Source organism: Oncorhynchus keta, chromosome 35, assembly GCF_023373465.1.
Source record: "Oncorhynchus keta strain PuntledgeMale-10-30-2019 chromosome 35, Oket_V2, whole genome shotgun sequence".
NCBI lineage: Eukaryota > Metazoa > Chordata > Actinopteri > Salmoniformes > Salmonidae > Oncorhynchus > Oncorhynchus keta.
Window position 1 is genome coordinate 9,141,514 of NC_068455.1, and position 25,787 is coordinate 9,167,300.

General features: G+C 41.2%; 1 protein-coding gene across 1 annotated transcript; it reads right to left on the reverse strand.

Moving 5' to 3' along the window:
- Positions 1 to 665: 665 nt before the first annotated feature.
- On the reverse strand, positions 666 to 24,881 carry LOC127906023 (calpain-1 catalytic subunit-like). Its single transcript, XM_052496397.1, has 22 exons — positions 24,719 to 24,881; positions 21,430 to 21,686; positions 21,238 to 21,307; positions 20,440 to 20,558; positions 20,089 to 20,222; positions 19,759 to 19,933; positions 18,435 to 18,509; positions 17,951 to 18,036; positions 16,199 to 16,273; positions 15,889 to 16,049; positions 15,555 to 15,721; positions 15,205 to 15,216; positions 14,820 to 15,028; positions 14,305 to 14,344; positions 14,090 to 14,158; positions 13,823 to 13,880; positions 13,557 to 13,621; positions 7,651 to 7,719; positions 6,991 to 7,069; positions 3,454 to 3,570; positions 3,193 to 3,245; positions 666 to 1,192 (listed from the first exon to the last, which is right to left on the reverse strand). Exons 2-22 carry the CDS (start codon positions 21,664 to 21,666, stop codon positions 1,166 to 1,168), a joined length of 2,097 nt encoding a protein of 698 aa, XP_052352357.1. The 5' UTR covers positions 21,667 to 21,686; positions 24,719 to 24,881; the 3' UTR covers positions 666 to 1,165.
- Between the last annotated feature and the right edge of the window lie 906 nt (positions 24,882 to 25,787).

The following is a 25,787-nucleotide window of genomic DNA, read 5'->3' on the forward strand; positions in this document are numbered from 1 at the left end:
CATGGTGTAGTTTCTAAATGCAGGGCTGCAGGGCCTATACTATAGGTTGGCATGCTCTCTCTCAGTATGCAGCTACGGTATTAATAGGCTGTATTTGGTTCAATGTATTTAAAAGCTGTTTAATACAGCAATATAAGCCATTACTTTATTCTTTAGAATTGTGTTATATTAATTACATTCATCTGTTTCTAAAGTATGTCATATATATATATAAATGTAAGGTATGTTTTATATATATAGATATATATATAAATATATATATATATATATATATAAATGTAAAGTATGTCATATATATATATAAATGTAAAGTATGTAATATATATATATATATACATGTAAAGTATGTAATATATATATATATATAAATGTAAAGTATGTCATATATATATATATAAATGTAAAGTATGTCATATATATATATATATAAATGTAAAGTATGTCATATATATATATATATATAAATGTAAAGTATGTCATATGTATATATATATATATAAATGTAAAGTATGTCATATATATATATATATGACATAATTTACATTTATATATATATGTATATAAAAAATGTAAAGTTTGTCATATATATAATATATATATATATATAAATATATATATATATATATATACAAATGCAGTACCAGTTAAAAGTTTCAATACACCTACTCATTCAAGGGTTTTTCTTTATTTGTACTGTTTTCTATTAAATAACTTATATGGGATCGTGTAGTAACCCCCCCAAAAAGTGTTAAACAAATCAAAATATATTTTCTATTTGAGATTCTTCAAAGTATCTATCCTTTGCCTTCATGGCGGCTTTTTGTCCTTTATCAGACTTACAGTTAGTGCATCCATCTTAAGATGGCTCGGGGAGACAACCACACCTCAGTCATAGTAGCCTAAATACAATTCTTCCTTTAAAGTAGCTATCAGCAAAGTCAGTGCTCGTTAGAAAAGACAAGCGTGTGGATTGGTGCAAAAGAAGGTGCTTCGGGATTATTAATCAAGATGCTCCATCAAGTTTTTTAAGTGCAACGAAATACTCTGAAATTGTCACGGAGAAGTTTATTGAAGTTTATTGATTTGTCCAGCAAAGCACCGTCATTGAACTCTTTCAAACCTTACGATTCTAACGGTCTTCTGTCCATCCTATTAGGTCTGTTGTTTATGCGTACATAGTAAGGTACATCCACTGGAAGAAAAAGGAAAGGAAAAAACGACACGTTCATTAGTCATATAAAATAGAAACAATGAAATGACATCTTAACATATTGCTAAAGTTGTTCTGGATAACTGCATCTCAGACGGTGTATTTCAGGTTCTTACACTACGTGACCAAAAGTATGTGGACACCTGATCTGTCGAACATCTCATTCCAAAATCATGGGCTTTAATAAGGAGTTGGTCCCCCCCACTTTGCTGCTGTAACAGCCTCCACTCTTATGGGAAGGATTTGTATATGGGGCGGCAGGTAGCCGAGTGGTTAGAGCATTGGGCCAGTAACTGAAAGGGTGCTAGATCAAATCCCCGAGCTGACAAGGTAAAAATCTGTCATTCTACCCCTGAACAAGGAACCCACTGTTCCTAGGCCATCATTGTAAATAAGAATTTGTTCTTAACTGACTTGCCTAGTTAAATAAAGGTTAGGGTTCTGTAAGTAAAGGTCAGTTGAGGTCAGGGTTCTGTGCAGGCCAGTCAAGTTCTTCCACACTGACAAACCATTTCTGTATGGACCTCGCTTTGTGTAAGTGGGCATTGTCATTCTGAAACAGGAAAGGGTCTTCTCCAAACTGTTGCTACAAAGTTGGAAGCACAGAATAGTCTAGAATATCATTGTATGCTGTAGCGTTAATATTTCCCTTTATTGGAACAAAGGGGCCAAGTCCGATCCATGGCAAACAGCCCCAGAGCATTATTCCTCCTCCCCCGAATTCTACAGTTGGCACTATGCACTGGGGCAGGAAGCGTTCTACTGGCATCCGCCAAGCACCGATTCGCCCTTTGGACTTGCTTGATGCGTTGCATTGCTTGCTTGCTGTTTTGAGTTTTAGGTTGGGTTTTTGTTTAACGACTTTGTGCCATCTGCTGATGTAAAAAGGGCTTTATAAATATTGGTGATTGATTAAAGTGTGATTTATCACTCCAGAGAACACGTTTCCAATGGCGACGAGCTTAACACCACTCCAGCCGACGCCTGGTATAGCGCATGGTGATCTTAGGCTTGTGTGCGGCTGCTCGGCCATGGAAACCCATTTCACGAAGCTCCCAACGACCAGTTCTCGTGCTGATGTTGCAACTAAGGACAGACTATTTTTTTTACAGGCTACGCGCTTCAGTACTCGGCGGTACCGTTCTATGAGTTGTTGCTCTTAGCCGTTTCCACTTTACAATAACAGCACTTACAGTTGACCGGGGAAGCTCAAGCAGGGCAGGAATTTGACAAACTGACTTGTTTAATAGTGCCACGTGTTGAAAGTAACTGAGCTCTTCAGTACGGGCCAATTCTACTGCCAATGTTTGTCTATGGAGATTTTATGGCTGTGTGCTCAATTGTATACACCTGTCAGCAACGGTTGTGGCTGGAATCGCTTAGTCCATTATTTTGAAGGTGTGTCCACATATGTTTCTGTGTATATACAGGACCAGTCAAAAGTTTGGACACCTACTGTACTCATTAAAGGGTTTTTCTTTATTTTAACTATTTTCTATATTGTAGAATAATAATGAAGACATCACAACTATGAAACATATGAAATCACGTAGTGGCCAAGAAAGTGTTAAACAAATCAAAGATATATTTTATATTTCAGATTCTTCAAATAGCCACCCTTTTTTTTTGTTGTCTTGATGACATTTTTGCACAAGCTTCGCATCTCTCAGATAAGAATATGCTGCTTGCACACACGTGTGACCTTTGGTTTAAGGCAACGTTTTATGTTGTCTACAATCAATCATCGGAAGGTTTGCTGCGATTTAGACCAATCGAAGCAAGACTTTAGGGCTGTTGTTGCAGCCCAGCACAGCCTAGAACTAACACACCTGATGCAAAATGTTCAGCCAATTATGGCCTTCAGTCTGGACCGTGATTAACTGAATCAGGTGTGTTACTGCAGGGCTGGAGTGAAAGCCCGTACACCTCGTACTGCAGGATCAGAGTTGAAAGTCCCTGGTGCATTATTAACAGTTTATTACCTCATTGTCTCGAAGAGATATGGCCCCTCCCTCGTTGAGTTGTCTGAATATTTCTGTTGAAAGTGGAATGAATTACACAATTTATTAAATTATACAAAGGCCACGGCTTCAAACACTCATCCTGCAAAACTAACTAGGATGATCCTGTGAGTGCCACGAAAGCCTAACTGTACGCGCTCATTAGAATGCCACTGATGGAAAATTTTTAATCCCAGCGGGAAAAAAAAATTGGTCTCCTTTTCATTTTAGTTGTGGACTTACTGGCCATGCGGTCCACGCGTAGAACGAGGCTGATGAAACTCTCCAGGCTGATGTTTCCAGAAGATCCACCGTAGCGCAGAGCAATGAGGTTCAACAGACTGTCACTCAGCCTGACCCCTGTGGAGGACAGACAGACCTCACACTTTTATGCCACAGTTATTTCACAGGTATTAAGATGTCGGCCCTGAGGAGGGCGTGTGTCTTGACGGTTCCTGCTCAACTTTGCTTTTTTATTGCTATTCTTACATTAATTACTCCATTGTTTTTGACTCAGAATGTTTGCACAATAATTTTCTAGGAACGAAAAGCCTTATGGATCATGAAATCGGAAGCTACACACTTTTATCTCTATATTACATTCGCTCCTTTGTTATCCCGATGACTAATGTCCAATCACTAGGGGACTCCAAGCTAGGCTGTAAACACTGGCTACATGTCCTCCTCTTCCTAGCATCCTGATGGCTAATGTCCAATCGCTGGAAAATAAACTTTGAACTCAGAGCAAGGCTTCAATCGCGGACAGACATCAGGGAATGCTGTGTCTTTGTTTTTCAACCAGACAACTTTTAAATTTTCCATATCGATCGAGCGGCAGCTTCTGTTAAGAGTAAGGTTAGGGGTATGTTTCCTCGTCAACAATTCCTGGTGTATCAAAGTTGAAAAGATCTCGAGCTCACGTTCATCCGACATGGAGTTTCAGTTGTTAAAATGTTAAAATACTGACCCCACTATATGCCGAGGGAATTCACGTGTGTTATTAAAGCTGTGTACAAACACCAAGTTGGCACTCAGCGAACTATACAAGATAATTAGCCAGAAAAAGTCCTCTCCCTGGAAGCAGCATTTATTGTCACAGATGATTTTAACCAAGCACATTTCAAATAAAAAATGTAATAGGCATATCACCAACATGTATCCTGCCCCACGAGAAAAACATGATGTAGGACTGTTTTGAGAATACTGATTGGAATATGTTCAAAGACTCATCCACCCAGGACTCATCCATCAACATTGGGGAATATACAGTGCATTCGGAAAGTATTCACACCCCTTGACTTTTGACACATTTTGTTACATTACAGCCTTATTTTAAAACGGATGAAATTAAAATACAATCCACATCAATCTACACACAATCCACCCTATAATGACAAAGTGAAAATAGGTTTTTAGACATTTTTGCCTCCCTCCCAGACAAGCTTAACACATTCTATGCTCGCTTCGAGGCAGTCAATACCGAGGCAGTCAATACCGAGGCAGTCAATACCGAGGCAGTCAATACCGAGGCAGTCAATACCGAGGCAGTCAATACCGAGGCAGTCAATACCGTGCCATCCAGGAAGACTCTCGCTGCTTTTCAGGGTCCAGGGTCTTTCTCTCACCGAGGCTGACGTGAGGAAGACTCGCAAAAGAGTGAATACTCACAAAGCCTCCTGCCCAAAAGGCATCCCTGGCCTCGTCTTCAGAGTGTGTTGACCACTGGGCAGGGGTCTTCTCGGACGTCTTCAACCTGTCCCTGTCCCAGGCTGTATTGCCCACCTTGCTTCAAGGACCATCGTCCCAGTGACCAAGAAAAACAAGGTGCTCGTCACCCTGTTGCTCTCACCCCAGTCCTAATGAAGTGCTTTGAGAGGCTGGTAAATGGCCCACATCAAAGCCAGCATGCCATGCACACTGGATCCACTCTAATTAGCCTACCGCTCCAACAGATCCACAGAAGATGCCATGTCCATCGCTATTCACGCGGCTGTAACACATCTGGACAAGAGAAACACCTACGTGAGAATGCTGTTCATTGACTATAGTTCAGGATTCAACACTATTTCTACCTACAAACTCGACACGAAGCTCAGATCTCAGGGTCTGGATAACAACCAACACAACTGGATCCTGGATTTCTTGATGGACAGACCACAGTCTGTAACGATTGGAAGCAACATTTCCTCCATACTGTCTCTCCCTGTTCACCCACTGTGTGACTTTGCACGACACCAACTCCATCATAAGGTTGCTGATGACCCCACGGTTGTAGGCCTGATAACCAACAACGACAAGTCAGCCTATAGGAAGGAGGTAAGTGAACTGGCATTGTGGTGTCAGGACAACAACCTCTCCCTCAATGTCAGAAAAACAAAGGAGTTGATTGTTGACTTCAGGAAGCAGAGGAGGGAACATGCCCCGATCCACATCAATGGGAATGCAGTAGAGAGAGTCTGAAGTTTTAAGTTCCTCATCATCCACATCACAGAGGACTTGACATGGACACCACCACTCTTGTCAAGAAGGAGCAACAGCGTCTCTACTTCCTTAGGCTGCTGAAGATATGTGGTATGCCACCTTAGCTTCTCTCCAAATTCAACCTCTGCACCATTGACAGCATCGTGACCTGGTTGCATCACAGCCTGGTGCGGGATTCGCTCAGTCCATGTCTGCAAGGCCCTCCAGCAGGTGATGAAGACTGCTCAGTACATCACTGGGACCGTGCGCCCACCAATCCAGGACATCTACTCGAAAAGTTGCCTGAGTAAGCATCATCAAGGACCCCACACACCCCAGCCAAGAGCTGTTCTCTCCCTTACTGTCAGGCAGATGGTATCAGAGCATGAGGTCTGATAGAAACTGTCTCAGAGCCTGTTGGTATCTACTAGCCATCAGACTGCTGAACACTTGAACTAGACTGACCATCCGCTATAATTCTAACCCTAACTGGACTGACCACCTGCTCTGATTCTAACCCTAACAGGACCGACCACCTGCTCTGATTCTAACCTAACAGGACTGACCACCTGCTCTGATTCAAACCCTAACAGGACCGACCACCTGCTCTGATTCTCCGCACCGTAGAACACAAGCACTCACTCATGCGCGCGCACACACACACACACACACACACACACACACACACACACACACACACACACACACACACACACACACACACACACACACACACACACACACACACACACACACACACGCTACAAACACATCACACGCTACACACACATCACATGTGACCAGACTCTTATTATGATTGCTAAATAATAATTACTGCACAAATTAAACACTTGCCCCCCCCCAATTCCTCCTTCCCCAAACCACGTGTAAATATTGGACTATAAATTGTGCCTTCCTGTATTATACTGATGCTAAACTGTTTATTCTATTCTACTGAGCCATTTACTTTATGTTGGTATTCTTATCCTTTATTATTCCTTCTTATTGTTGTATGGTAGAGAAGGAACCTGCAACTAAGCATTTCATTGGACGGTGTATAGCATGTGTTTCCTGTATACATGCGACTAATAAAAAAACTTTAAACTTTAAACTATTGAGCAGCAAACAGACTGCTGTTTAGTCGTAACGGCAGAGGTTACTTTAATCCATCTGGTCATCCTAATTTGACAGTCCTAACTCTTCAGTCATGCGTTGATGTCAGTTAGTTAGGTGGCTGTTTTTTTACATGAGTCCCTGTAAGCAGGTACGGTTATCTAAGGTCAGTGGCAGGCCCTGTTTGTTGGTCTAGCCAGAAGTTACCTGAAGCCATGATTGCGTTCCTCAGTTGACTCAATGACAACATTCCAGAATGGTTCACATCTGAACGTAAGAAGATGTCCTGGAAGATATAAGAAAATATTAATATTTTCAGGTATTCTGGAAAAAAATAGTATTATTTGTTTGTTTGTTTTTAAAATTAATTTTACCCCCTTTTTTCTCCCCAATTTTTCTCCCCAATTGTTTTTAGTAGTTACTATCTTGTCTCATCACTACACCTCCGGTACGGGCTCGCTCGGGAGAGACGAAGATCGAAAGTCTTGCGTCCTCCGAAACACAACCCAACCAAGCCGCACTGCTTCTTAACACGCATCCTAGCCAGAAGCCAGCCGCACCAATGTGTCGGAGGAAACACAGTGCACCTAGCGACCTGGTCAGCGTGCACTGCGCCCGGCCTGCCACAGGAGTCGCTAGTGCGCGATGAGACAAGGATATTCCTACAGGCCAAACCCTCCCTAACCCGGACGACGCTGGGCCAATTGTGCGTCGCCCCATGGACCTCCCGGTCGCGGCCGGCTGCGACAGAGCCTGGGCTCAAACCCAGAGTCTCAGGGCCTGTCACTGGCCTTAGACCACTGCGCCACCCGGGAGGCTGTAATTAGATGTTTAATAACCTTTTACCACACGTGCTAATGAATTTACCTTGTACACGGTAACTTTTCTCCATAGATGTAGAAATTCAGAACTGTTCAATTTTCCAGTGATTGATGTCTGGAGAAGGAATGGTTAAGGAAATCTACAAAGGCAAAATATAAAAAGTCTGTACATTTTGCCCTGTAATGGGCTAAAGCCATTGTGTTTAGTTATGTGGTCTTTTTTATGTTGGTGGAACTAACTGCAGTGCCTTGCAAAAGTATTCATTCCCCTTGGTATTTTTCCTAATTTGTTGCATTACAACCTGTAATTTAAATGGATTTCAATTTGGATTTCATGTAATGGACATACACAAAATATTCCAAATTGTTGAAGTGAAATTTAAAAAATAACTTGTTTCAAAAAATTATCTAAAATAAAAAACAGAAAAGTGGTGCGTGCATATGTATTCACCCCCTTTGATACGAAGCCCCTAAATAAGATCTGGTGCAAGCAATTACCTTCAGAAGTCACATAATTAGTTAAATAAAGTCTACCTGGGTGCAATCTAAGTGTCACATGATCTGTCACATGATGTCAGTATATATACACCTGTTCTGAAAGGTCCAGAGTCTGCAACACCACTAAGCAAGGGGCATCACCAAGCAAGTGGCACCATGAAGACCAATGAGCTCTCCAAACAGGTCAGGGACAAAGTTGAGGAGATGTACAGATCAGGGTTGGGTTATAAAAAAATATCCAAAACTTTGAACATCCCACGGAGCACTATTAAATCAATTATTCAAAAATAGAAAGAATATGGCACCACAACAAACCTACCAAGAGAGGGCAGCCCACCAAAACTCACGGACCAGGCATGGAGGGCATTAATCAGAGAGGCAACAAAGAGTCCAAAGATAACCCTGAAGGAGCTGCAAAGCTCTATAGCGGAGATTAGAGTATCTGTCCGTAGGACCACTTTAAGCCGTACAATCCACAGAGCTGGGCTTTACGGGAGAGTGTCCAGAAAAAAGCCATTGTTTAATGAAAAAAATGAGGCAATCACATTTGGTTTTCGCCAAAAAGCATTTGAGAGACTCCCCAAACATAATGAAGAAGGTACTCTGGTCAGATGAGACTGAAATTGAGCTTTTTGGCCATCAAGGAAAAGGCTATTTCTGGCGCAAACCCAACACCTCTCATCACCCCGAGACTACCATCCCCACAGTGAACCATGGTGGTGGCAGCATCATGGTGTGTGGATGCTTTTCATCAACAGGGACTGAGAAACTGGTCAGAATTGAAAGGAATGGTGGATGGCACTAAATTCAGGGAAATTCTTGAGGGAAACCTGTTTGTCTTCCAGAGATTGAGACTGGGACGGAGGTTCACATTCCAGCAGGACAATGACCCTAAGCATACTGCTAAAGCGACACTCGAGTGGTTTAATAGGAAACATTTAAATGTCTTGGAATGGCCTAGTCAAAGCAGATCTTCAATTGAGAATATGTGGTATGACTTAAATATTGCTGTGCACCCATCCAACTTAAAGGAGCTGGAGCAGTTTTGCTCCAGTGGCTAGATGTGCCAAGCTTATAAAGACATACCACGAGATACTGGTGGCTCTACAAAGTATTGACTTCGGGGGGGTGGGGGGGGTTAATAATTATGCACACTCAAGTACAGTTTTTTTGTCTTATTTCTTGTTTGTTTCACAATAAAAACTATTTTGCATCTTCAAAGTGGTAGGCATGTTGTGTAAATCAAATGATACAACCCCCCCAAAAAAATGTATTTTAATTCCAGGTTGTAAGGCAACACAATAAGAAAAATGCCAAGGGGGGGAATACTTTCACAAGCCACTGTATGAATTGTTTTATTGGATGAGCCTTGACTAGAATACTGTATATACATATGAAGTGGTTAAAACAGTATGTAAACATTATTAAAGTGTGCAGTGTTCAGTGACTATGTACACAGGGCAGCAGTCTCTAAGGTGCAAGGTAGAGTACCAGCTGGTAGCCGACATGCACTGTCAACTGTGGGAACTTATATAGACAGGTGTGTGCCTTTCCAAATCATGTCAAATCAATTGAATTTACCACAGGTGGACTCCAATCAAGATTTAGAAAGATCTCAAGGATGTTCAATGGAAACAGGATGCACCTGAGCTCAATTTCAAGTCTCATAACAAAGGGTCTGAATACTTAATATAAATGTAAATCGTTTTTTTTATTTTTTATTATTATTTTTTAATAGCAAAAATTACGAAGAATGTGTTTTTGCTTTGTCATTATGGGGTATTGTGAGTAGATTGCTGAGCAAATGTTTTTATTTAATACATTTTAGAATAAGGCTGTAACGTAATAAATGTGTACATATATATATATATCTAGTTCCTTTCTTTATGTTTTGGGGTCTGCGTGTATTGTTAGGTGTTACTGCACTGTTGGAGCTGGGAACACCTCTTTAAGGAACACCTCTTTAAGGAATACCTAGGATAGGATAAAGTAATCCTTCTCACCCCCCCCTTAAAAGATTTAGATGCACTATTGTAAAGTGGCTGTTCCACTGGATGTCATAAGGTGAATGCACCAATTTGTAAGTCGCTCTGGATAAGAGCGTCTGCTAAATGACTTAAATGTAAATGTAAATGTAACACAAGCATTTAGTTAGGTATTAATGCACTGTTGGAGCTGGGAACATAAGCATTTAGTTAGGTAGTACTGCACTGTTGGAGCCAGGAACATAAGCATTTAGTTAGGTAGTACTGCACTGTTGGAGCTGGGAACACAATCATTTATTTAGGTAGTACTGCACTGTTGGAGCTGGGAACACAAGCCTTTAGTTAGGTAGTACTGCACTGTTGGAGCTGGGAACGCAAGCCTTTAGTTAGGTAGTACTGCACTGTTGGAGCTGGGAACACAAGCATTTAGTTAGGTAGTACTGCACTGTTGGAGCTGGGAACACAAGCATTTAGTTAGATACTACTGCACTGTTGGAGCTGGGAGCACAATCGTTTATTTAGGTAGTACTGCACTGTTGGAGCTGGGAACACAAGCATTTATTTAGGTAGTACTGCACTGTTGGAGCTGGGAACACAAGCCTTTAGTTAGGTAGTACTGCACTGTTGGAGCTGGGAACACAAGCATTTAGTTAGGTAGTACTGCACTGTTGGAGCTGGGAACACAAGCCTTTAGTTAGGTAGTACTGCACTGTTGGAGCTGGGAACACAAGCCTTTAGTTAGGTAGTACTGCACTGTTGGAGCTGGGAACACAAGCATTTAGTTAGGTAGTACTGCACTGTTGGAGCTGGGAACACAAGCCTTTAGTTAGGTAGTACTGCACTGTTGGAGCTGGGAACACAAGCCTTTAGTTAGGTAGTACTGCACTGTTGGAGCTGGGAACACAAGCCTTTAGTTAGGTAGTACTGCACTGTTGGAGCTGGGAACACAAGCATTTAGTTAGGTAGTACTGCACTGTTGGAGCTGGGAACACAAACATTTATTTAGGTAGTACTGCACTGGTGGAGCTGGGAACACAAGCATTTAGTTAGGTAGTACTGCACTGGTGGAGCTGGGAACACAAGCATTTAGTTAGGTAGTACTGCACTGTTGGAGCTAGTTGGAGCAAGCATTTTGTGACACGTGATAACATTGCAAAATCAGTATACACAACCAATAAAATTTGATTTGATAAGCAGGGCTTGGTTATAACCCTGAATGGTAGACCAACGGGTAGCTGTAAATAGATCAACTCTCCAGTAGGAGGTGCTGTAGATGGATCAACTCTCCAGTAGGAGGTGCTGTAGATAGATCAACTCTCCAGTAGGAGGTGCTGTAGATAGATCAACTCTCCAGTAGGAGGTGCTGTAGATGGATCAACTCTCCAGTAGGAGGTGCTGTAGATAGATCAACTCTCCAGTAGGAGGTGCTGTAGATAGATCAACTCTCCAGTAGGAGGTGCTGTAGATGGATCAACTCTCCAGTAGGAGGTGCTGTAGATAGATCAACTCTCCAGTAGGAGGTGCTGTAGATAGATCAACTCTCCAGTAGGAGGTGCTGTAGATAGATCAACTCTCCAGTAGGAGGTGCTGTAGATGGATCAACTCTCCAGTAGGAGGTGCTGTAGATGGATCAACTCTCCAGTAGGAGGTGCTGTAGATAGATCAACTCTCAAGTAGGAGGTGCTGCCCAGCCTATTGTTTTTTTTGTATTAGTGGATATTACATGAAGATCTGACTTTTTTTTAATGAAAACAAATTCAAAATATCGTATATAAGGTTTGTCTATGTGGAAATTTGGTCACCATGATGACATAATCCTGTGGAAATTTGACCCTCAAAATAACAGTGCAACTGACTTTTTTTTAAAATCCAATCTATTTTCCACATAGATTCCACGTCACAATACATTGACAAATGATGTTGATTATTATCCAGTTTGTACCCAGTGGAATGGTATTGTCTCTTATCTGTCCACTGTGTCTGCATTGAGACCATATTTCCTGGTCCCTAATTGTATACTAATTATTTCACTGGTAGTCTTTACAAATAATATGCAGTTATTTATTTTAAAACACATATTGATGTCATAAGTCAATGGTGCCACATGTCAATTATTTAAGAAGGCGTTATAATTATGATTTAAATAATTCTCAATGGGATTAAGGTCTGGGGAGTTTCCTGGCCATGGACCCAAAATATTGATGCTTTGTTTCCTGATCACTGTCCAGATCCAGAAAATGACTTTACCCCAGTCCTAAGCAGTCCAATCCCTGTACCTTTTGCAGAATATCAGTCTGTCCTTGATGTTTTTCCTGGAGAGAAGTGGCTACTTTGCTGCCCTTCTTGACACCAGGCCATCCTCCAAAAGTCTTCTCCTCACTGTGCGTGTGTAATGGATGTGAAATGGCTAACTAGTTAGCGGTGTTCGCGCTAGTTTCCCTTGCTCTGCAAGGGCTTTTGTGGAGCGATGGGTAACGATGCTTCGTGGGTGACTGTTGTTGATGTGTGCAGAGGGTCCCTGGTTCGCGCCCGGGTATGGGCGAGGGGACGGTCTAAAGTTATACTGTTACACGTGCAGATGCACTCACACCTGCCTGCTGCCATTCCTGAGCAAGCTCTGTACTGGTTGTGCCACGATCCAGCAGCTGAATCAACTTTAGGAAACGGTCCTGGCGCTTGCTGGACTTTCTTGGGCGCCCTGAAGCCTTCTTGGCAACAATTGAACCGCTCTCCTAGAAGTTCCTGATGATCCGAATGGTTGATTTAGGTGCAATCGTACTGGCAGCAATATCCTTGCCTGTGAAGCCCTTTTTGTGCAAAGCAATGATGACGGCACGTGTTTCCTTGCAGGTAAACATGGTTGACAGAGGAAGAACAATGATTCCAAGCACCACCCTCCTTTTGAAGCTTCCAGCCTGTTATTCAAACTCAATCAGCATGACAGAGTGATCTCCAGCCTTGTCCTCGTCAACACTCACACCTGTGTTAACGAGAGAATCACTGACATGATGTCAACTGGTCCTTTTGTGGCAGGGCTGAAATGCAGTGGAAATGTTTTGGGGGGGATTCAGTTCATGTGCATGGCAAAGAGGGACTTTGCAATTAATTTCAATTCATCTGATCAATCTTCATAACATTCTGGAGTATATGCAAATTTATATCATACAAACTGAGGCAGCAGACTTTGTGAAAATTAATATTTGTGTCATTCTCAAAACTTTTGGCCACAACTATATAACCTGTCTACAAAGGTGAGCACAATCAGGATGTAGAAACAATCAGGACAAAGGGTGCATGTTAGCACCAGCTATAAACAGGGCCTAAGGGTCATTGCAAAAACTTCTACATTCATTCACAGATTTTACTGCTACATGGGAGTTTTGAACAATGTACTCTTGTAAAGTAGTGTTCAAGATGTTTCACGGCAGAAAACATAATGGGAGACTGTCACTAAGCTCATGAAGGATACATCCATTAAGGCCACCATGCTTCGACAGGACTCCAAGCTGAAGCCTTGTGTTTTCTTTGCATATCCTGTGTAAAAATGGGAAAAAGGCTGGCACATTAAAAGAAATCCTACAGATTCCACCAAGCAACTCATTGCTCAGCAAACACACACCGTATCCTTGTGTGTGATTCTGATCTCATCACAACTAATGTATGTCTGTTCAAACTCCTGCTTTTGGTGACAAATGACTGGGAATCTCTGTGGTGATTGATTTTCTCTCTACATACCTTGGAGGAGAGTTTCATGTAGAATCCTCTGAAGCTGTTCAGCATCCACCTCCTCAAACTTTTCAGTGAAAATAAAACACATATATATATATATATATATATATATATATATATATATATATATATATATATATATATAATATATATATAGTTTAACAATTGTTAAAAAGTAGTAATATTCTCAAATGCTATAATTTTTATTAGTTTTTGTGTTTTAATTTCACATAGCCTTGTTTTGTGTTCAAATGAAACATATTAGGAACTTGCCTGATCAGAATATTGTCGAAACAGAGTTTGTTTGTTGTCCATATCTGCTCTATTGTGAGTAGGCATGGGCTAAAAAAAATGAAATATACGTTTTTAAAAAGGAAGACAATATCAGAAGATAAATAAAAAATACACGGTTCACCTTAAATACCTTGGGAATTCCCTCAATATCTACATATCTACATGTGGGATGAAATAAGGTTTTCCTTAAATACCTTTGGGATTTCCACAATATCTTGGTCATTTGAGTTTTCACTGAGGAAAAAAATGAACACTGTTGTTTCTGTTAGGAAACCATAAATGATAGTGAAACTCAGCCCAGGATTCAATCCGTGTTGATAATGTAGATTTTAAAGTCAAAGCTACAGCGTTCGCAGAGATTGCATTCACAGTAAAACATTGCAGATATTGGCTCAATTGAAAATGACCTTTGGTGCATTGTTTACAGGCGCAAACGGATTGAATCCCGGTCCTAATATTTGCTATGATCACTGACTGTAAAAAAATATGTGACATTAATTATAGTTCACCCAAGTTACAAAATTCCATATTGGTTTCCCTGAAAGCAATCTATGGATAAGCTAGGACCGCAATCCATGCTTTGGATACATTTTTCACGCTTTATGTCCGAATCATCTTAAACTAACTGTATTTGTAAGGAAACCAATATGAAATGATGTAACTTGGATAAACAACCCTTTCATTATGAATGGGGAGGAGCTGTGCTTACTGGATGTGGGCCTCCACCTTGGAGAGGATGGACAAGATAAAGGAGGCGGTTTCGTTTGGGTTGAAGGCTGATGGCACGATCAGGTATTCACCAGGTTTCAGCCTGGAGAACACCACCACTGTTCGAGCATTCAGGTAGTTCTTCGTTTGGGCGACAGGCACATTGCTGTTGAAGAAGGAGGCAGGAAACTTCCCCCTCTGTCCTTTGAACTGAGATCACAATCATAGAATGTTTTACTTAAGGCTGCAGATCATTTCCAATTCAAATCTGGAGCTTGAAGACATTTCTACCACATGTGATGATCCATTATATTGGCCAGATAGTCTAGTGCCTGCTCTAACTTTTATAACGTTATTTGTGAAATGTATGTTTAAAAGTTACTTACTTGGGCAGGCACCTGTTAGAAAGTAAAACAAAGACAATTAAATTGCAGGAACAATAGCATACCTGGGCCAGTTGAATGTATTGTTCTGGGATAACATCATACATGAAGGTTCACAAATGGGCATATTTGCATTGAGAACTGCACAGTGCCAACATACGTAAGAGGACCTTACAAAGAGATCTCCCGTTTAACTACTGACATGACAGTTTATGGGACAATAACAGTGAAACAAAGTCCTCAGAGGAAGCACGTAGCTTTGCTTCAATCTGTACATGTTTTTTGGGGATAAAGTTGAGATAAACTACAGTATGTAACATAACGAAAGGCGTGCACCAAAGAAGGGCACTGACCTCAAAGATGTTGATGCCGATGTGGAGACTTTTGACCAGGCGTCTGTTTCTCTTGTCAGGCTTCTGCATCAGAGACACCAACATGTTGTTGTCGCCCTGTGTCTCAGAGCAGACACCGCTCAATCCCCCAATCTTCACCCGATACTGGGGATTGGTCCAGAAACTGTCTGGGAGACACAAAAATATGTACATGTTGACGGTAAATTCTGGTAATTTATAGTCATCAACTGCAAATAATTCCTTGATGAAAGTAAAAACCTTTCAATCAAGGTAAGATTTACCTGGGAAATTCATGAACTGCATATAATTCTGTGTCAATCAAGCTAAGATTTACCTGGGAAATTCATGCAACCACCAGCAGTGGTTCCAGCAACCCATCTCCCATCATGTAAGGAGTGTGTCCAAAGACCTTTAGAGTTGCCGTCGAGAAAATCAGGGCACAGACAGCAGATAGTCACATCTGTGAAGTGCCTACAGAAGTCTTCCATTGTCATCCTGAGAAGTCAACCAAAATTTTGAATTGGTTCTGATATTGAAATATCAGTATAGACGTGTACTGACACTGTACTGCATGTGTTAATCGCTTACAACAAAATATTTACATGGTCTGCAAAAACAAATTTCTGCATTATAATATGGTTTACCAGAATTCCCCATCCTCTTTCACTGACAGACACATCTTCCGATCGTCAGGACTCACTGTTTGCCACATGGAAGACCTGATTGAAGTACAAACATGTCAATAGTTTGAATGCGGGTAAGGCCACTGGTTAGCTAGTGGTAGTGCTCCAGAGACTAGGCTCTGGACATTACCGGTCCAAAGTTTTAAAACACCTAATAATTTCTTCATTTTTTTAATGTTTTCTACATTGTAGAATAATAGTGAAGACATCAAGACTATAAAATAACACATATAGAATCATGTAGTAACCATAAAAAGACTTAAACAAATCAAAATATATTTTAGATTCTTCAAACAGCCACACTTTGCCTTGATGACAGCTTTGCACACTCTTGGCATTCTCTCAACCAGCTTCACCTGGAATGCTTTCCCAACAATCTTGAAGGAGTTCCCACATATGCTGAGCACTTGTTGGCTGTTTTCCTTCACTCTGCTGTCCGACTCATCCCAAACCATCTCAATTGGGTTGAGGTCGGGTGACTGTGGAGGCCAGGTCATCTGATGCAGCACTCTATCACTCTCTTTATTGGTCAAATAGCCCTTACACAGCCTGGAGGTGTGTTGGGTCATTGTCCTGTTGAAAAACAAATTATAGTCCCACTAAGCACAAAACAGATGGGATGGTGTATCACTGCAGAATGCTGTGGTGGCCATTCTGGTTAGGTGTACATAGAATTCTAAATAAATCAGACATCGTCAGCAGCAATCCACCCCTACACCATAACACCTCCTCTTCCATGTTTTACGTGGGGAAATATACGGAGATCATCCGTTCACCTACTCTGTGTCTTACAAAGACAGGGTGGTTGGAGCCAAAAATCTCCAATTTGGACTCCAGACAGATTTCCACTGGTCTAATGTCCATTGCTTGTGTTTTTTGGCTCAAGAAAGTCCCTTATTCTTATTGGTGTCCTTTAGTAGTAGTTTATTTGCAGCAGTTTGACCATGAAGGACTGACTCACAGTCTCCTCTGAACAGTGGATGTTGAGTTGTGTCTGAACTCTGTGAAACATTTATTTGGGCTGCAATTTCTGAGGCTGGTAACTTGAAAGAACATATCCTCTGCAGCAGAGGTAACTCTGGGTCTTCATTTCCTGTGGAGGTCCTCATGAGAGCCAGTTTCATCACTGCACTTGAAGAAACTTTCAAAGTTCTTGACATTTTCCGTATTGACTTAACTTCATGTCTTAAAATAATGATGGACTGTCATTTCTCTTTACTTATTTGATAATATGGACTTTGTCTTTTCCCAAACAGGGCTATCTTCTGTATAACACCATTGGCTCAAATGCATTAAGAAGGAAAGAAAATACACAAATTAACTCTTAAGTAATTGAAATGCATTCCAGGTGACTACCTCATGAAGCTGGTTGAGAGAATGCCAAGAGTGTGCAAAGCTGTCGTCAAGGCAAAGAGTGTCTATTTGAAGAATCTCAAATATAAAATATATGTTTGATTAGATTTTTGGTTACTACATCATTCCATATCTGTTATTTGAGTGTGTTGATGTCTTCACTATTGTTTTACAATGTATAAAATAGTAAAAATAAAGAAAAACCCTTAAATGAGTAGGTGTTCTAAAACTTTTGACAGGTAGTGTATATATAAACAAAATATGTAGACTATACTGCTGATACAGCAAAACAGAACAATTACACATACTGAGGAAGAATCTAATGAACAAAGTTATCTATTGTGAATAGCTAGTTCATACTTATCGCTCCAGTCTCCCTTCCACTCTCCCCGGCCCCAGGGGTTGAAGAGGCGGATCAGATTCACTGGCCTGCCTTGGCTCCTGAACTGTGGAAGAAACCAGAATGAACACCAGCTGTAATCTCAGAGCAGGAAATGAATCTGGGTCCCCGATGTGACAATCCAGCATCTTGACCATTAGACCAAGAGGAATTCCATAGCGGACCGAATGCTGGCACTAATTTAGAAGTCTCAGGCAAGGCTGCCTCATCACAAGACCACGAGTCCAACTCATGTTCGCTACACAGGGATAGGGTAAATTGTTCATGGCAGAATTATACCACACTTCCTCACCCATTTCCCTCCAGGTGAAACTAAAGTAAATAGCTGGCTCTATTCTGACAAAGCAAACAATGTTTCTACTTGGCAATAAAGGAAAGAGAGCATATGGCCAAAAGATATCAGCTCCAAAGCATTTCTCTCAGATTGTTAGTTCCATACAGTACCTGTTTGACCCCTGTGACGGTGTAAGCATGACCCCTCACTAGTCCGTTGGGGGCCACCGTGTTTGCTGATGTTTCCTACAGAACAATAGACACAGGTTATTACAGGAATTATAAAGTGAAGTAACTGGACCGTAACACAACAGAGGTTTCAGTCACAAAATATGACCCAATATGAACACAGCCTTCGTCTCTTTTGGGTTAAGAGATGTTAAAGTCTGAACTTCAACTACGCTTACGAACTAATATTCTCATATATCTGGACATCGGTGCATGATTCATGGTAACTTATCATATTCTCATATATCTGGACATCGGTGCATGATTCATGGTAACTTATCATATTCTCATATATCTGGACATCGGTGCATGATTCATGGTAACTTATCATATTCTCATATATCTGGACATCGGTGCATGATTCATGGTAACTTATCATATTCTCATATATCTGGACATCGGTGCATGATTCATGGTAACTTATCATATTCTCATATATCTGGACATCGGTGCATGATTCATGGTAACTTATCATATTCTCATATCTGGACATCGGTGCATGATTCATGGTAACTTATCATATTCTCATATATCTGGACATCGGTGCATGATTCATGGTAACTTATCATATTCTCATATATCTGGACATCGGTGCATGATTCATGGTAACTTATCATATTCTCATATCTGGACATCGGTGCATGATTCGTGGTAACTTATCATATTCTCATATATCTGGACATCGGTGCATGATTCATGGTAACTTATCATATTCTCATATATCTGGACATTGGTGCATGATTCATGGTAACTTATCATATTCTCATATATCTGGACATCGGTGCATGATTCATGGTAACTTATCATATTCTCATATATCTGGACATCGGTGCATGATTCATGGTAACTTATCATATTCTCATATATCTGGACATCGGTGCATGATTCATGGTAACTTATCATATTCTCATATATCTGGACATCGGTGCATGATTCATGGTAACTTATCATATTCTCATATATCTGGACATCGGTGCATGATTCATGGTAACTTATCATATTCTCATATCTGGACATCGGTGCATGATTCATGGTAACTTATCATATTCTCATATATCTGGACATCGGTGCATGATTCATGGTAACTTATCATATTCTCATATATCTGGACATCGGTGCATGATTCGTGGTAACTTATCATATTCTCATATATCTGGACATCGGTGCATGATTCGTGGTAACTTTGAGTTACGCTACATTTCTGCTCTACTAACTGGCTTGTTTAAAGAGCCATCGTGGTGTTTCAGGGGGTGGTCGTGCTGCTCACCCCTTGAGGTGTGTTACACCCCATCAGAGATTTGGATTGGACAGCTCTGAACAGGAGGTCCCACAGATTTGGTGGAGCATCAGTGAGCTTGAATGTGATGTGAACCCCTCCAGTGAAGTCCATCATAGCCTCTGCAGGGGTCCCTAAATTCATGTCTGCGTAGGAGCCACACACCCTGCCAGAAGAAACAGGTAAATAAGACCGACAATTAAGTTCCTTATATAAATAACTGATGTGGCCCACACACCCTGCCAGAAGAAGACAGGTCATTAAGTCCTACATCAAGGAAGTGTTAAACTGTTTTATAACCAACTGATGTGGCTCACATACTTGGCATAGGCTTTCTCCAGCAAGGCGGGCCAAAACTCATTGGGAGTTTTTGAATGAACAAAAATGAGCCTGCCGTCAACTGTTGGTAGCTTGTCATCGATCACAACGTCCACCCACCTCCCAAACCTCCAGAACTGAAAGATAGGAGGAGAGGACAAAGATTCCTACAGAGAATATTCTCTACGTGGCTTGAGAAAGACGTAGCCTAAGTAGAGAGAGTCATTATTCAGTATTGTTCTCAATACCACTGAGAACCTTTTCATTACTTAATAACCCTTTACGAATGACAGTTATTGTAATAGGTCAACACATTTCTCACAAAGATATTATACTGAGCCTGAGGTAATTTACCCTGAAGTGGAATATTCCGCAGTAATCCTCTTTAAAGCTTTGGTTTAGGGGTACTACTTGTTCCAGAATGTGCTGCTGGAACGTCAAAGCCCCAATGGAAGCAAGAAACCAGCAATCTCCTAAAAAATGACAAGTTTATGCACATCATGACATTTGTAATGCAAATGGCATGGTGAGGTTGGGCATGGTGTGGTAGGGGCATGGTGTGGTAGGGGGCATGGTGTGGTGGGGGCATGGTGTGGTGGGGGGCATGGTGTGGTGGGGGGCATGGTGTGGTGGGGGCATGGTGTGGTGGGGGGCATGGTGTGGTAGGGGCATGGTGTGGTAGGGGCATGGTGTGGTAGGGGCATGGTGAGGTAGGGACATGGTGCGGTAGGGGCATGGTGTGGTAGGGGCATGGTGTGGTGGGGGGCATGGTGTGGTGGGGGCATGGTGTGGTAGGGACATGGTGTGGTGGGGGCATGGTGTGGTGGGGGCATGGTGTGGTAGGGGCATGGTGTGGTGGGGGCATGGGGTGGTGGGGGGCATGGTGTGGTAGGGGCATGGTGTGGTAGGGGCATGGTGTGGTGGGGACAAGGTGAGGTGGGGCATGGTGTGGTAGGGGCATGGTGTGGTGGGGGGCATGGTGTGGTGGGGGCATGGTGGGGTAGGGGCATGGTGTGGTGGGGGCATGAAGTTGGTGTGGGCATGGTGTGGTGGGGGCATGGTGTGGTGTGGTGGGGGCATGGTGTGGTGGGGGCATGGTGTGGTGGGGGCATGGTGTGGTGTTGATGCTTGCTTACAACCAAATCCACTTACCAACCATTCCCTGCCCAAAGTCAAACCTTGAAAGTCCATCAAGGATAAAATCTGGATACTGTACCATTTTCTGTAAGAGTGAATGCGCACATTACACCTATTAATAATGTTTATAATTTCTATTCACAATTACACATTAAAATCAGTTAACACTCTGTGCTGTAATGTGTGCAGATCGGGATGATGTCATACCGCTGGTCTCAACCACACCACTCTGCCCATGTCATCAGGGGGAAGTAGCCCATCACCAATGGAGTTATGGTCTGGGGGGAACATCTCATCGATGTACCTCACTCCTCTGGCCAAACAGTACTGCGTCAGCTGCTGAAAGTCTTGGTTGCTGTGTTTCTCTGGGTTGGCAAGACTCCCAACGCCCTCTTTCTTGTGGCGCTCCTGCATTATACTCATACACACACCGGGAGGAGGCATTGTTGTACTGTATGCAGGATCTGTTAGCAGGGCGAAATGATGAAATAGTCTGAGTTACTAGGTGGAGCCTAAATATAAATCACATTATTAAGTTTTGATGACAATTAGCAATGTAACAGCTATGCAAAACAACTATGCAACACTATTAAAAAAAGTCTATCCTTCAGCATATCGTAGGCTCCCTAGTTTTGCAAAAGTGCCTTTCCAGAAAGTGCTTTATATTTTTTCAATATATTATTCACACAATAAATGTTACCATCCAAATCAAAAATGTAATTGAAAGTGATGAAACATGGTAACACATGTAGTATATATATATAAAGGTGGGTGCAGTAAGTTCACCAGTGTAATTAAAAGTCCAAGTACAACTAGACTCCTTGAATGAACTAAATATGGTTTCAGGGAAGTCAATGTTGAAAATTGACAAATTACAACTGACAACCTAAAAATGTTGGCTATTTCATTTGGCTTTGACTCTTGATTCCAAATGTTACCCACATGAGCCTCTATCATACTAACTAGGTAATGTTACCCACACAAGCCTCTATCATACTAACTAGGTAATGTTACCCACATGAGCCTCTATCATACTAACTAGGTAATGTTACCCACATGAGCCTCTATCATACTAATTAGGTAATGTTACCCACATGAGCCTCTATCATACTAACTAGGTAATGTTACCCACATGAGCCTCTATCATACTAACTAGGTAATGTTACCCACATGATTCTCTATCATACTAACTAGGTAATGTTACCCACATGAGCCTCTATCATACTAACTAGGTAATGTTACCCACATGAGCCTCTATCATACTAACTAGGTAATGTTACCCACATGAGCCTCTATCATACTAACTAGGTAATGTTACCCACATGAGCCTCTATCATACTAACTAGGTAATGTTACCCACACGAGCCTCTATCATACTAACTAGGTAATGTTACCCACATGATTCTCTATCATACTAACTAGGTAATGTTACCCACATGAGCCTCTATCATACTAACTAGGTAATGTTACCCACATGATTCTCTATCATACTAACTAGGTAATGTTACCCACATGAGCCTCTATCATACTAACTAGGTAATGTTACCCACACGAGCCTCTATCATACTAACTAGGTAATGTTACCCACATGATTCTCTATCATACTAACTAGGTAATGTTACCCACATGAGCCTCTATCATACTAACTAGGTAATGTTACCCACATGATTCTCTATCATACTAACTAGGTAATGTTACCCACATGAGCCTCTATCATACTAATTCGGTAATGTTACCCACATGAGCCTCTATCATACTAACTAGGTAATGTTACCCACACAAGCCTCTATCATACTAACTAGGTAATGTTACCCACATGAGCCTCTATCATACTAACTAGGTAATGTTACCCACATGAGCCTCTATCATACTAATTAGGTAATTTTACCCACATGAGCCTCTATCATACTAACTAGGTAATGTTACCCACATGAGCCTCTATCATACTAACTAGGTAATGTTACCCACATGATCCTCTATCATACTAACTAGGTAATGTTACCCACATGATCCTCTATCATACTAACTAGGTAATGTTACCCACACGAGCCTCTATCATACTACCTAGGTAATGTTACCCACATGAGCCTCTATCATACTAACTAGGTAATGTTACCCACACGAGCCTCTATCATACTAACTAGGTAATGTTACCCACATGATCCTCTATCATACTAACTAGGTAATGTTACCCACACGAGCCTCTATCATACTACCTAGGTAATGTTACCCACATGAGCCTCTATCATACTAACTAGGTAATGTTACCCACACAAGCCTCTATCATACTAACTAGGTAATGTTACCCACATGATTCTCTATCATACTAACTAGGTAATGTTACCCACATGAGCCTCTATCATACTAACTAGGTAATGTTACCCACACGAGCCTCTATCATACTAACTAGGTAATGTTACCCACACGAGCCTCTATCATACTAACTAGGTAATGTTACCCACATGAGCCTCTATCATACTAACTAGGTAATGTTACCCACATAAGCCTCTATCATACTAACTAGGTAATGTTACCCACATGAGCCTCTATCATACTAACTAGGTAATGTTACCCACATGAGCCTCTATTATACTAACTAGGTAATGTTACCCACATGATTCCCTATCATACTAACTATGTAATGTTACCCACATGATCCTCTATCATACTAACTAGGTAATGTTACCCACATGAGCCTCTATCATACTAACTAGGTAATGTTACCCCCATGAGCCTCTATTATACTAACTAGGTAATGTTACCCACATGAGCCTCTATCATACTAACTAGGTAATGTTACCCACACAATCCTCTATCATACTAACTAGGTAATGTTACCCACATGAGCCTCTATCATACTAATTCGGTAATGTTACCCACATGAGCCTCTATCATACTAACTAGGTAATGTTACCCACATGAGCCTCTATCATACTAATTAGGTAATGTTACCCACATGAGCCTCTATCATACTAATTAGGTAATGTTACCCACATGAGCCTCTATCATACTAATTAGGTAATGTTACCCACATCATTCTCTATTATACTAACTAGGTAATGTTACCCACATGATTCTCTATCATACTTACTAGGTAATGTTACCCACTGGGCGGCAGGGTAGCCTAGTGGTTAGAGAGTTGGACTAGTAACTGAAAGGTTGCAAGTTCATATCCCTGAGCTGACAAGGTACAAATCTGTCATTCTGCCCCTGAACAAGGCAGTTAACCCACTGTTCCTAGGCTGTCATTGAAAATAAGAATGTGTTCTTAACTGACTTGCCTAGTTAAATAAAGGTAAAATATAAAAAAATGATCCTTTTTCGTGCTATCTAGATTAAGTAAATTGGTCTTTAATCAATTATAATTTATTCAATAATTGCAAATGGAAACATGATCACTTCTGATGAATAACAAAGCAGTAGTAAGATGTACTACGGCATTGAAATCTTACTCCCCCAGGGACATTAGCCATCAAAGTTGGTTAAAGTTTCTTACCTCAGAATATCACTATTTTAACCAGGGTTTTCGTCTTCTGTAAACCAATTCAAGTAATAGTCTTCTTATATACTTGATTGCTGCCGTTTTGCACTGTACAGTAGGCTATGACGTAATGTGTGGACAGGCACCACCCACAGTACACACACACATTGCTTTGGCTGTGAGCCGTGTCCCTTATCACCACAGCTTTCCATTGGTTAGGCTATTCTAATGGAAAATCTTGTGTAATTATGGAATCTCTGCGTTAAATGCCATTGTCTCTAATCAGTGTTCTCTGGACGTTTACATGCTGATGACCATTACATCAGACCGCCTGAAGTGAGTATACAGTATCTGACTTGCTTAGTAATATGTCATTGTTTTATAGTTGCTGGGTTAAAGGACCTCATATGTTCTTTGGTTAAAGGAACTCCCATGTATTTTGGTTAAAGGAACTCCCATGTATTTTGGTTTAAGGAACTCCCATGTCTTGACAGTCCCCCAAAAACGGCCCAAGAATTACTGTAAAAATATGCTTTCATGATTATATTATTGATTTCTCACCATTTTATTTGTCAAAACACAGCCATTTAAACGTCCTCTGTCGAAAAAACGTGTATTTGCCTCCCTCTGGTGGTCGGCTGCATTATTACATCAGTTTATATCACATCACTTCAACGTTACGTCACAGGGGCGGTCCTTAGAAAAACACTTAACCAACTCTACTGCTTCATGCCACAGACTTAGCAAAGTAATCGCTGAATTTGTCTCAAGCAGGTGGGTCTTAATTAATACATAACTTTCATAGCTCTTCGATAAACAATGCGACCTACACACTTCCCTAAACCTAAAATAAGTAAAGAAGTAATTTTGTGTGGATATCAAACATTTGTTTTACGTTGCTAGCAGAAACATTTCATATGATCACCACTACATTAATCAATATTACTTTCTTGCTAGACTGATGACTAAAACCATAGCGAAACAGTGCAAAACGTCTGTCAGCTCAACTGGTTTTAAGGAACTCCCATGTCTTTTGGTTAAAGGAACACCCACGACTCAAGCGCCATGTGCTACCAACTAAGAT

What these genes read in the sequence shown, in the direction of transcription:
- LOC127906023 (XM_052496397.1), bottom strand. Translation starts at nt 21,666, where the DNA reads ATGCCTCCTCCCGGTGTGTGTATGAGTATAATGCAGGAGCGCCACAAG. An exon ending in TGGTGTGGTTGAGACCAGCG is followed by an intron (nt 21,308 to 21,429) that starts GTATGACATCAT and finishes TCACTCTTACAG; the next exon opens with AAAATGGTACAGTATCCAGA. An exon ending in GAAAAGTTACCGTGTACAAG is followed by an intron (nt 7,070 to 7,650) that starts GTAAATTCATTA and finishes TATATCTTCCAG; the next exon opens with GACATCTTCTTACGTTCAGA.